General features: G+C 40.7%; 1 protein-coding gene across 1 annotated transcript in view; it reads left to right on the plus strand.

The window, feature by feature from the left end:
- Positions 1 to 14,035, plus strand: part of dnah1 (dynein, axonemal, heavy chain 1) — a 425,483-nt gene that overhangs the window by 25,385 nt on the left and 386,063 nt on the right. The window contains exons 5-6 of the mRNA XM_072582714.1: positions 190 to 364; positions 11,837 to 11,993. Coding sequence (XP_072438815.1) covers positions 190 to 364; positions 11,837 to 11,993 — 332 coding nt within the window. The remainder of the gene's footprint in view (positions 1 to 189; positions 365 to 11,836; positions 11,994 to 14,035) is intronic.

Here is a 14,035-nt window from a genome sequence, read left to right on the forward strand (position 1 = left end):
TACTTGTGCATAGGGAAAAAGCTTGAACATTTCTTTTGTCAGAATGATGCACTTTTTGTTTTTCTCTCATTTGTTGACTTTCAGTAAAATGGCTAATATAGTTTCTCTCTTGCAACCATGCTGTTGTTGAACTGGTTCTTTTGCAGTTTGCTCCTATGTGCTTAATAACACTTAATTTCCTAATTTCAGTCTTTTCCTTCGATGGGCCTGATGATCTTTTAACACATCTAGAATCACAAATATATGGATCAAGTACTGAATTGCAAGCAAGGTCTGACTTTACATTGAGGTCGTTTCAACCAAAGGTGCAAGTTCCATTTCATGTGGCTCCAGGACAGCGTCCCCGCAAACTTGAGATTGAAAGGTATCTTCCAGTTCTTGGTGCATATCCTTTTAATGAAGCATGAGATTGTCAGCAGCAGGCTACTAATGAAGCTAAACTTTTTAACATTGGCACAATACATGTTGAGCATTGACTATATCATACACTATGAGAATATTATTGACATTAAGCTGACATAAAATCTAGGTAGCTCAACAGCAACTTAAAAATACTCTACATTTACTGTAAATACTCGCTGATTGTTAATGTTATCAAACAATATGTATACAACCTTAAATGAGCACACTTAAACTGGAATATTTACCCATTAAATTTAATGGTGTTAGCTATAGCTTATTTGAGAGCCGCCTCATGTCTAGGCGAAAAGGTGGCATGTGCAAGTCCCACTCCAGGACTTGAACAATGAAATCTATGTTTCCTGACACATTGTTGTAGCACCAAAATATTCTGTGGCATCTTCCCAGCCCCTGAATAATGTGGGCATGGCCAAGTCAATTGGTAAAATATGGTGTGTCTGATTTTCCACTCGTGGTTTTAAACAAAACTTCTGCTAGTAAGTGGCCAGACATCTATTTGTATGTATTTATACCTCATCAGTACTGAACCTGACCTCATTTATTTGCGGTTTTCAATTCTCCATATGGCAGGGAATGTAGTGCACTGTACAGAATAGACAGCAAATGTAATGATTGTAGCAAGTAGAGGGGTAGACATAATTAAATATGAGTTCCTTATGGAGGCTACTAATCAGGGAGTCCTGCCTGTCAGATAGAAAATGGAACGTCAGACTGTTCACTGAGAGCTAGCTCTGAGGGAGCTGGATCAGAATCAAGGACTTTCCAGGTATAAATAACAGGTGACTTGGTGGCTGGATATTGACCTCATGGTGTTATTTAAGTGGCAATCAGAGTAAAGTGTGCTCCTGAAGAAATTTGCTTGCGTTAGTCACCTTTGAATTGATTTGATTTGATTTATTTATTGTCATATGTACCTAAGTACAGTGAAAAGCTTTGTTTACAAGCAGTACAGGCAGATCATAGTAAGGAAGGACATACAGATCAGAGGGTGAAAAAAAAATTTAGAGGCTTACAGGTTATGTTGTACAGGGCTTGCACTGGGCAAGATCAACATTAGCAAGATCAGCATTATTTGAAGTTAGAGAGTCCATTCAACAATCTAATAATGACCAGAAAGAAGTTGTTCTTGAACCTGCTGATGTGTGTCTGTCCAAGCTTTTGTATCGTCTGCCTGATGGGAGAGTTGTAGGAGAGCATTATCAGGCTGCGTTGGTCGTTGATGATGATGGTAGCCTTTCTGCAGCAACGAGCCATATAAATTGTGTCCATGGATGGAGGGTTGACTTCAGTGATGGTGTGGGATATGCACACAATCTTCTGTAATTTCTTTCCGTCCTGGTCAGAGCAGTTGCTCTACCAGGCCATTATGCATCTGGACAGAATGATTTCAGTGGTCCATCTGTAGAAGTTGGTAAGGGTCCTTATGGACATGCCAAATTTCCTGAGCTGTCTGAGGAAGAAAAGGCATTGTTGTGCTTTTTTGACCATTGCATCTACAAGGGAATTCCAGGACAGGTTGTCGGTTATCATCACTCCTAGGAACTTGACTTCTCTACCCTCTTAACCTCAGCCCTGTTCATGTAGACTGGGGCATGTTCTTCTCCTTTTCTTTTTGAAATCAATGATCAGTTCTTTAATTTTGCTGACATTGAGAGAGAGATTGCACCATGTTGCCAACCCTCCTAATTCCTTTCTGTGTTATGACTCCTTGTTGTTAGATATCCTACCATGTTGGTGTCATCAGCAAAGTTGGGGTAAACATATCTGGCATCATGCCGTTATTTGGGAGGCTTGACTCATTCAATACTGCTGTTGATGACTAGGTCCAGTATGTGGAAAGAATGTGTTTTTTTTTTCTGAGCAAATGACATTTGGGTAGATGAAAAGTCACAAGTAATTCTCCTAATGGCTTGTGGACCCACAGCTTTCTCAGTTATTAGGAACCTAACTTTCCTTAAGGTACCAGATACTAAACCCTTCAAGAGTTGGCAAATGTAATTAAAGAATATTATGAGCCCAAGCATTTTCTAATTCTGAATCATGAGCATCTTTTGAAATCTAGGGGAATCTGTACCGGGATTTTTAACTAGGTGAAGATGACTGGCAAAGACGTGTGACATTGGTTTAACCTTTTAATGAGATACTGAGAGACCGTTTGGTGTGTGAGATTAATGATGTAATCAGGCAAAAGCAGCTACTAGCAGAAGCCAAGCTAGACTTCAAACTGATGGGATACCGGCCTCTGTGGAGTTATTTCAGCAACAATTCCTAACATAAGTCTGAGCTCATAGCTCATGGCTCTATTTCATCATTTGCTCCTAAAGGCTTCCACCTTAGCCAGTAGGCCCCAACATTCAAGGCAGCAACCATCTGCATCCTTTGTCCACAGAGATTGGCGCTGGACACACATTGGCCACATCACATTCTCCCGACAACTTTTGATCCTTTTGTAATACAGTTCACCACATCAATGCGGCACAACACTTCTCATCATAAAACTGCTGCTAGACCATTTTTTTGCACATTGGTATGCACCCATCCCTTGAATTGGAACAGCATGGGAAGTGGACTTTATGATTGCTGTCTTTGCACTCACTTTGCACTTACTTAGATTCTCACTGCATCTCTGCCTTGTCTAGCCTTTTTGCACATTGTTGCCTCATCATGAACTTCTAGTCACATAGTACTTTTGTCTTACCTTGCCTTTTAGCACAGACACAAAGCCACGTAGCTTGTCAGATTTTCCAATAATGATAAGTCAAAGGGATAGACATGTTGTTGTACGGCACCGTGCTATGTCAAAGTCACACCCACAGCATGTGACAACAGCCTAGGTACTTTAACTAAACAGCCATGTCTCCACATCTAAGGGGATCTGTCCTCCGTCAAATCAATAGACTCTGTTATACTCATTCAAATGCAGTGTCCCATCTCAGTCCAAGAGCTTAGAAATGGTCAATTGGTTGCTTGGGGTGCTTTGGGTCAGGAATTCCATATCATTATGGTCTGGAGATTGGACCACGGTCAGTACTGCAGGTCCAGTGCAACCACTACAGGGTGTAGCAATAAGTCACTTGAAAAGTTCAGACACCTCTCAGGGTTCTTGTCAGTTATCATTTTGGGCTGTTGTTCCAAGTTAGTCAGGGGGATTGGCCACAATCAATCTGGGTGTCAGTTTGCTGAAAGTCAAAGCGGGGAGACGTGGGGGTTATCAGTGGCCCACTGCCATGGTGGGAAAACATGGGCAGCCATTTGTAGGATTTGGAGCATGCTGGGATGCAGAAGGGATAATAATTGTGACAGAAAAACGCAACATATAAAGGTGGGAGAGGGTAGCCCATTGGAGGACACAGGTTACTGGGCAGAGGTAATCAATGATGATTATCATCATGGAGAGAGGAACAGTGCATCATAATGATTGGTGTGATGAAGCCAAACCCTTAAGCTCGGGTGTGATTTGGGAAGTTGAAGACTTAAATGAAAGAATTAAAAGGCAGTGTGAACAGCTCAGTGGGGTGTTTAGGGAGTACAAGGAACAAAGCAACATGAAAGTTTGGGATGTATACTAGATTAACAGCTAGATTAACGCACTCGCTACAAAGTGTGACCTGTACTGTGTTCCGCTCGTCTCCAAATTGCTAATGTGATTGGGAAATAAAAAATGCTCTCACTATACCTGGAGTTGGTGCAGTAAAGCTATTTCCCCTCTGAGGATGTGGGCTCTGCTTGTGGACGATGTGAGGCTGTTCAAGGGGCAATTGCATTAATAGGACACATACACTGTTCAATGCAATGATCAATGTTCCGTCTAAGCTGCAAGTTTGTGCACAGCTATCAGCATGCTGATGCCATTTGCAGCAATAACTTTTGATTCCAAAAATTGCTGCCATGCACAGACTTCAGAGGTTCGCACAGAAGAAAAATAATTATCAAGGACACTTGTTAAATATATACATATGTGTTGAATTCTGCATGTGAAATGCATGCAGTGACCAACAATGTGGAATACTGGCATGAGCATTTTTAAGGATGCAGTTGATTATGACAAATTGGTTATACTCATCTCTGTGAAGCAGAAGTAATTATAGATGACTCCAAATGTGGTAGCCACATGCCAGAAAAATAACCCAAAAGCTCATAGGCTACACAAGAGCATGGAGTTTATTTCTTTTCACCTTGAACTGTAAGTATTTGACAGCATGGTCTTAAACAATGCTTTTTTATTTGGATGATGTTGGTGGGCATGCCTGGAAGGTTGCAGAACAAGGTTCCAGCAATCCTACTGCAGTTAAATCTCTTCCTGTATTTGCATGACATATCTTGTACTACATACATTAGACCAAGGTCCGCTATGCCAAGTATTCTGTGGTCCTCTTTTTGTTAAAATTGTTATGGACCAGGCCAGAACCTTCAAAACATTTCCGGAAGGTAGCCCAGACCCTAACATTGCTAGTTTTAAGCTGGTGTAAAGTGGGTGTTCTGGGTGAGAATCCGCTGGTCAAATCACTTAGTTTCTAAACAAAACAGAATTTATTTCCAATTTATTGACAGGATGCAGAGATGGGCTGAGAGGTGGCAGATGGAGTTCAACCTGGATAAATGCGAGGTGATGCATTTTGGAAGGTCGAATTTGAAAGCTGAGTACAGGATTAAGGATGGGATTCTTGGCAGTGTGGAGGAACAGAGGGATCTTAGTGTGCAGGCACATAGATCCCTTAAAATGGCCACCCAAGTGGACACGGTTGTTAAGAAAGCATATGGTGATTTGGTTTTCATTAACAGGGGGATTGAGTTTAAGAGTCGTGAGATCTTGTTGCAGCTCTATAAACCTTTGGTTAGACCACACTTGGAATACTGCGTCCAGTTCTGGTCGTCCTATTATAGGAAAGATGTTGATGCTTTGGAGAGGGTTCAGAGGAGGTTTACCAGGATGCTGCCTGGACTGGGAGGCTTACCTTATGAAGAGAGGTTGACTGAGCTCGGACTTTTTTCATTGGAGAAAAGGAGGAGGAGGGGGACCTAATTGAGGTATACAAGATAATGAGAGGCATAGATAGAGTCGATAGCCAGAGACTATTTCCTAGGGCAGAAATGACTAACACGAGGGGTCATAGTTTTAAGCTGTTTGGAGGAAAGTATAGAGGGGATGTCAGAGGCGGGTTCTTTACACAGAGTTGTGAGAGCATGGAATGCATTGCCAGCAGCAGTTGTGGAAGCAAGGTTAAGAGACTACTGGACATGCATATGGTCACAGAAATTTGAGGGTGCATATATGAGGATCAGTGGTTGGCACAACATCGTGGGCTGAAGGGCCTGTTCTGTGCTGTACTGTTCTATCTATCTATCTAAGATTACTAAATGAAACACCAACAACAGAAAACAGAATAACTTAACCTCTCTGTAAACGCAACAGATCACCCCAAATTAATGATGCTATTCTAAATATTTGTAACAATCCCCATAAACAGCCCTTGGCACAAAAGGAAAAATCAAACACAAGTTCTTACAATATAAAAGTCAGAGACAGAGAGAGAGAGTACCAGCCTGGATCTGCTTCTGTGGGTCCAGCAGCTATTTTTCTCACACTACTCCTAAAAAAACAAACCAGACAAAAGCTGAGCTGGGAGAACTGGCCACTCCCCTTTCATTACACAGGTGTTTTTTTTAAACTTGAAAGCCTTCTGTCTGAGGCAGTATCTATTAGCTATTATCAAATTGTCCATAAAACTCTTCAGCACCCAGACTTTTCGAAGTCTGTGTCGTTTATGACCTCTCTGAAAAAAAAAGCCAAGGACTGCATAACCTTGTTAAAGGAGCAGACCTCTCCCCTTTAAAAAAAAAAGAACCATCAATATCCAAAGGTGGATTCATTTCAAAATCCCTTAAAAACTTGTTAGTACTCTAAAACACAAATAGACATTACATTGACTAAAAATGTGCAAACATGCACAACTACATTCCATTCCCTGCCACTCCTGCCACTGAACACTTCTGTTTTTTCATTCGAGTCTCAACAATGTTTCGGCAATCAGGTTTTTCTGATCCTGCCACATGTACAATTTTCAAATTGAATGGCTGTAACAGCAAGGCATTTTTGTCCTTGAATTTCTCCACAACTTCGGTGGGTTATGATCAGTATCTATAATTGTCTCAGATATGTTACGAGTAACATAAACACTGAAATGTTGTAATGCCAACACCAAGCTCAAAGTCTCCTTCTGAACCATCAAATATTTCTGCTGATGAATGTTTAACTTCCTGGAGAAATACCCGATAGGTCTTTCTATCTTCTTGTCATTTTCTTGCAAGAGCAGACCACTGACACCCACATCACTTGCGTTGATAGCGACCTTGAATGACATTGTGTAATTAGATGTGGCTATTAATGGGGCAGTGGTTAACACAGCTTTCAGGTTGTCAAATGCCTTCTGACAGTCCACTGTCTACTGAAACTTCTTGCCTTCCTTTAACAGTTCAGTAAGTGGAGCAGCCACACTGCTAAAGTTTGGTACAAAGTTTTGCTGAAGTCCATTCAATCCCAGGAACCAAAATACTGCTCCTTTTGTCAATGGTATTGGAAACTCCCCAATTACTTTTGTCTTTGCATCCTGTGGGGCCATTTGTCCATGTACAATGACATGACCCAAGAAGGTGACTTGGGATTTGGCAAATTCGCTTTTAGCCAGGTTTATCACCAAGCCTGTCTTCCAAAGCTGATCGAACAAGTCTGATAAATGTTGTAAATGTTCCTTCCATGTATGACTAACAATCACCATATTATCGACTATATACAACACAATTGGGTAGTCCGGCAATGATCTTATTAGTTAGTTTCTGAAATGTGGCTGGCGCATTTTTCATGTCAAATGAAAATGACTTTAAATTGATACATGGAGGAGAATGTGAGGACTGCAGATGTTGGAGATCAAAGTCGGAGAGTGTGGTGCTGGAAAAGCGCAGCCTGATGAAACGTCAACTCCCCTTCTCCTCGGATGCTGCTTGACCGGCTGTGCTTTTCCAGCACCATACTCTTTGACTTTAAACTGATACAGTCCATTCGGCATTATGAAAACTGAAATTGCCTTTGCTCTTTCTGATAAAGATACCTGCCAGTATCCTCTGCTAAGTCCAACTTAGACATATAAGTTGTTTGTCCTACCTTCTCAACACAGTCTTCCAAATGCAGAATTGGATTTACATTAATCTTTGTAACTGCATTGACTTTGCTATAGTCCATACATAACCATTGGGTACTATCTGATTTTGGCATCATTACTATGAGTGAGCCCCAGTCACTGTAATTCACTTCCATTTTGTTGTCTTGGATATCACCTTCAATCTGCTGTGCCAACTTTAGAGGTTTATACCTCTAAGAATGTTCCTTAATCGGAACAGTATCTCCTATGTCTACATCATGCATAATTAGTTTGGTACTTCCCAACTAATTTTCACTAATCTCCCCATAAGATAGTAATAACTCTTTTAGGTAATTTCGATTTTCAATTTCAAGGGTAACTCAATAATTTATCCCAATTTTTGACAATTTCCTTATTGTCCAATTTAATTTGAGGAATGCCCAATTCAGAATCCTCTGAACTTGGTTCTTCCCTCTGTGTTGTAATCAATAACACATCCTCCTCTTGCTTTCCTTCCCTGTCAAAATACCTTTTGAGCATATTCACATGACACATGCTGTGAGATTTTGTTCTGTCTGGAGTCCCTATCAAGTAGCTTACTCACTCAATTTCCTTTCGACTTGATAAGATCCACCAAACTTTGCTTTTAAAGGTTCATCTATCACTGGAAGTAACACTAATACCTTATCCCCAATAGCAAAATTGCGAGTTTTTGATTTCTTGTCTGCTTCCTGTTTCATTGTCTGCTGTAATACTTTTAAATGCTGTATAGCCAACTCCCCAGATCTATTTAATCATTCCGTAAAATTTGACACATAGTCCAAATATGTGATCTCTGAATTCTGACTTACCATTTTCTCCTTAATCAATTTTAATGGTCCTCTCACTCCATGCCCAAAAACAAATTTAAATGGACTGAATTTGGTTGATTCGTTTGGTACATCACTGATCGCAAAAACACACATGGATTTCCTTTATCCCAAATGTCTGAGTAGTCTTGACTATCAGGCCTCAACACGGTCTTTAATATCTGATGCTACCTTTCTAATGTTCTCGGCAACTCTGGATGGTACGCGGTAGATTTGAATTGATTTATTCCTAAGGTGTCCATAACTTGCTTGAATAACTTTGATATGAAGGTTGACCCTTGATCCGATTATATTTCTGATGGTAGTATGTATCTAATGAAAAATCTGAGTAATTCCTCCACAATCCTTTCAGTTGTGATATTGCATAGTGGAACGGCCTCTGGAAATCTAGTCAACACATCCATTATTGTTAACAAATACTAATTTCCACTTTTTGTTTGAGGTAGAGGACCTATGCAATCAATTAAGACTCTTGTAAAAGGTTCCTCGAATGCAGGATTAGGTATTAAGGGTGCAGGTTTTATTACTACCTGCAGTTTTCCAATTACCTGACATGAATGACACATCTGGCAAAATTCAACTACACCCTTGTGCAGTCCAGGCCAGTAAAAATGCTTTTGTATTTTAGCTTTTAATTTTCTCCCTCCTAAACGACCCCTATGTGGTAGCTCATGCTCTACTCGCAACACCTCCTTTCTATACCACACTGGTAATACAATTTGATGAACTTCTGCCCATTTCTCATCTGCCTCAATATCTGATTGTCTCTATTTCCTCATTAAGCCATCATTTTTAAGACAATAGCATGCAGGGATACACTTGGATTCCTTTTCTGTGTATGCTTTTTGATACAATTGCTTTTAAATTTCCATCTTTCTGCACTCACTTAATTTATCTGAGTAAAGATGTGTGAATTGTCATCTATCTGCTCCTGGTCAACAGGATTTCTGCTAATTCCACTTCAATATTCTTATCTGTACTCTTTGATATGTCCTGTTTCAGCTGGTGACTTTGTGACCTCATTACCACACAGTCAGGAAAAATTCCAGGATGTCCTGCAATACTTCAGTTGCCTGAGTTTCCAATGGCTTTTCTCAACCACTCCTACTGATGAATCTGCTTTATCATTAGCAAGGACAAATTGTATTCCTGAAGCTGAGAGTTTATCCAATACTCCTACCATGTCTTCTCCATTCTTCACTACATACTCACTTTATATAATTGAGTGCTTTGTGTCTCACCGTATATTCCCGTTACTAGAAACTTTTCTGGTAATAGTCCTTTTTAACATTACAGCGCAGTACAGGCCCTTCGGTCCTCGATGTTAAGCTGACCTGTGAAACCAATCCGAAGCCCATCTCATCTACACTATTCCATTTTCATCCATATGCCTATCAATGACTAATAAAAGGCCCATAAAGTTGGCGAGTCTACTACTGTTGCAAGCAGTGTGTAATATACCCCTACTATACTTTGAGTAAAAAAACTACCTCTGACATCTATCCTATATCCATCACCCCTCAATTTAAAGCTACGTCTCCTCATGCTATTCCCCTTCTTGAACAAGAGAACAACATTTACTATCCTCCAGTCTTCTGACACTATTCCTGTAGACCATGACCAGATGATGGCGACATAAAGATCAAAGCCAACGGCTCAGCAATCTCCTCCATGGACTTCCCAGAGAATCCTAGGATAAATCCCATCTGGCCTGGGGTCTTATCTATTTTCAAATTGCTAACACCTCCTTGTGAATCCCATCAGGAGTACATATCTTGTCATCTTTCAGGAGTACAGTCTGAGAGGAATTAAGGGCTACGGGGAGAATGCGGGTAAGTGGAGTTGAAGTGCCCATCAGCCATGATTGTATTTCGGAGTGGACTCGATGGGCCGAATGGCCTTACTTCCGCTCCTATGTCTTATGGTCTTATGATACATCTATGCTCAGCCTCAGGCAGGGCATTTATAATGGTGTTATCAGTCATGGTTGCAGGGGGTAGCCCTTGTCTCCCAGCGACCATCCTTGCACACAACCCTTGGAATGAAGCAGGAAACTAATAGCTCCACGGATGTAGGCATCATGGTAGTTTCCAGAGTATTTGGTACAGGCCTGAAAATTCTGACACTGATGATCATAGATAACTTGTACAGCGACTAAAATGAAGACTTTTCTATTTCTGATGTCAGCCATATTTTATGATGCATTGTATACAGTCTATAGCACCCTGTACCTGGGCAAATCCAGTTATGCTGGCAAAGTCTACTAACCTTGCCATGGGGAGACAAGGTGAACCTGTGTGATCTGGTACAAATTGTATTAGTTAACATCCTTGATAAATTCGTAGGTTGAGAATTTAGAGATTGTACATAGGACTCCAATGGATCACTGGAAGCAGTCAGTTGCATAAAAAATTAGCATAGTTGCCACCTTGCCAGTCACCAGGGTAGGATGACCACTCACCTTCTCATTTTGCAAGTCTTTTCCAGCAGATGGCACACAATTCTATGATCGTGTCCTGGGACTTCCTCAGTCTACAGCATATATATATACCTTGTTCATCTGGAGGAAGTGGCTTCAAGGGTGATAAACACTGAGCCCCATATATGTCCTCCATAATGTAAGGAAATTTTCAGCGCAACCTCTGTGTGGAAGCAGCTCAGCAGCTGCTGATGATAGTTGCTGGATGTAGTTTAGCTGGGACATTTGTCCCTCCAACATGGAGTAGAAAATGGCCTTCTTGAAGATGAGATTCTGATGCTTGTATTGTTCTGGGGTACCATGTAGTATGCTCTAGACAGTGTGCTATATAACTCTTGCATGTTGTTCTCTGTGCAACTGCAGCAGACAAACAGTGGATGTGAAAGATGCTAAAGAGCTGAGAGGTAGGACCAGTCTTCCAAGGCACACGATGAAGATGTTGATGAGAAGAAACATTAGTTTCAGCATGGTAGAATACTGCAGCATTGAGTGCAACCAGCTAGACAGGACTTAATTATAACCTGCTTCTAATAGATATGAGCTGAATGAGGTCATTATTCACTGACTGTAAATTATTTGATTTTCGAAAGGCAGTCAGTCCCGGTTTATTCTAGAAGCATGTAATTTTTCTGTTTTGTTTTTTTTCTTTGGTTTTCCAGTTGTTGAATAAAAGTTAACACTTTCAACTGTTTGAACTGTTTTAACTTTTCAAAATATGATGCTCCCACATTGAACAACCATAATGTGTTGTACAATGCTGGGCATTAGAGAAAAGCACTCCTTCAGATAGAGTTCAAATATGCTATGGTGCTAAGGATGGGTAAATTCTGTAGCTTCATTTATGCTATTGCAATTTAGTTGGTTATTAAATGCTGATTAGACCATGTTCAGTAAAAGTGTCTAATATTATGTAATTTCTGGTTTTCTAACAGACGAAGACGACTGTACCAAAGTTATAATCTGAAACAGCTGCTTAAAATAGAAGGAATTAATTCAGACAAGTTGATGCCACGTCACTCTGGACCAGAAAGATATCGTGCCAAGACTGGGAAAAATCCACCACAGTTCACAGCATACCTACCTTTAGAGGTGCTGCACAGTTCTCTCCATAGTTAGATACTTGTGTATTTACAAATGAATGGCTAACATATTCAGAATACAAACTTCTCACCGCTAATTTAACAGGACCGTGTGTTTATGCATTTTAAAACTACTTGGCACTTAAGAGTCATAGAGATGTACAGCACAGAAATCCAACTCATCCATGCCAACCAGATATCCCAACCTAATCTAGTCCCATCTGCCAGCACTTGGCCCATGTCCCTCTAAACCTTTACTTATTCATATACTCATCCAGATATTTTTAAATGTTGCAATTTACCAGCCTCCACCACTTCCTCTGGCAACTCATTCCATACACACACCATCGTCTGCATGAAAAGTTGCTCCATAGGTTGCTTTTATATATTTCCCCTCTCACTCTAAACATATGTACTCTAGTTCTAGATTTCCCCCATCCCAGGGAAAAGACTTTGTCTGTTTATCCTACCCATGCCCCTCATGATATTATAAACCTCTATGAGGTCACCCCTCAGCCTTCGATGCTCCAGGGAAAACTGTGCCAGCCTATTCAACCTCTCCCTATAGCTTAAATCCCTGTACCCTAGGAACATCCTTGTAATTCTTTTCTGAACTCTTTCAAGTTTCACAACATTCTTCTGATAGGAAGGAGACCAGAATTGCATGTAACATTCCAACAGTGTCCTAACCAATGTCCTGTACAGCTGCAACATGACCTCCCAACTCCTGTACCCAATGCAATGACCAGTAAAGGAAAGCATACCAAACGCCTTCAATCAAGTTTGTGAAACATGATTTCCCATGCACAAAGCCATGTTGACTATCCCTAATCAGTCTTTACCTTTCCAAATATGTGTAAATCCTATTCCTCAGGATTCCCTCCAACAACTTGCCCACTGCCAACGTCAAGCCTACTTGTCCTTACCACCTTTTTAAATAATTGTACCAAGTTAACCAATGTCCAGTCTTGTGGCACTACCTATCAATGATCCAGATATCTCAGTAAGGGGCCTAGCAATCACTTCCCTAGCTTCCCACAGAGTTCTAAGGTACAGTTGATCAGGTCCTGGGGATTTATCCACCCTTATGCGTTTCAAGACATCCAGCACTTCCTCCTCTGTAATATGGACATTTTTCAAGACGTCACCATCTATTTGCATACATTCTATATCTTCTTTGTCCTCCACTGCAGTAAACACTGATGCAAAGTACTTGTTCAGTATCTCCCCCATCTCCTGCGGCTCCACACAAAAGCTGCCTTGCTGATCTTTGAGGAGCCCTATTCACTCCGTAGTTACCCTTTTGCCCAATGTATTTGTTAAAAATGCTTTGGATTCTCCTTAACCCTATTTATGAAAGCTACCTCATGTCCTCTTTTTGTCCTCCTGATTTCCCTCTTAACTATACTCCTACTGCCTTTATACTCTTCTAAGGATTCACTCAACCTCTCCTCTGTATACCTGACATATGCTTCCTTCTTTTTCTTAACCAAATCCTCAATTTCTACAGTCATCCAGCATTCCCTACACCTACCAGCTTTCCTTTCACTCTAACAGGAATACACTGTCTCTGGACTCTCGTTATCTCATTTCTGAAGGCTTCCCATTTTCTAGCCGTCCCTTTACCTGCGAACATCTGCCCCCAATCAGCTTTTGAAAGTTCTTGCTCAATACTGTCAAAGGTAGCCTTCCTTCAGTTTAGAACTTCAACTTTTAGATCTGGTCTATCCTCTTCCATCACTATTTTAAATCTAATAGAATTATGGTCGCTGGCCCCGAAGTGCTCCCCCACTGACACCTCAGTCACCTGTCCTGCCTTATTTCCCAAGAGTAGTTAAGTTTTGCACCTTCTCTAGTAGGTACATCCACATACAGAATCAGAAAATTGTCTTGTACACACTTAAGAAATTCCTCTCCATCTAAACCCTTAACACTATGGCAGTCTCAGTCTATGTTTGGAAAGTTAAAATCCCCTACCATGACCACCCTATTTTTCTTACAGATAACTGAGATCTCCTTACAAGTTTGTTTCTCAATTTCCCTCTGACTATT

This window comes from Chiloscyllium punctatum, chromosome 12, assembly GCF_047496795.1.
Source record: "Chiloscyllium punctatum isolate Juve2018m chromosome 12, sChiPun1.3, whole genome shotgun sequence".
Taxonomy (NCBI): domain Eukaryota; kingdom Metazoa; phylum Chordata; class Chondrichthyes; order Orectolobiformes; family Hemiscylliidae; genus Chiloscyllium; species Chiloscyllium punctatum.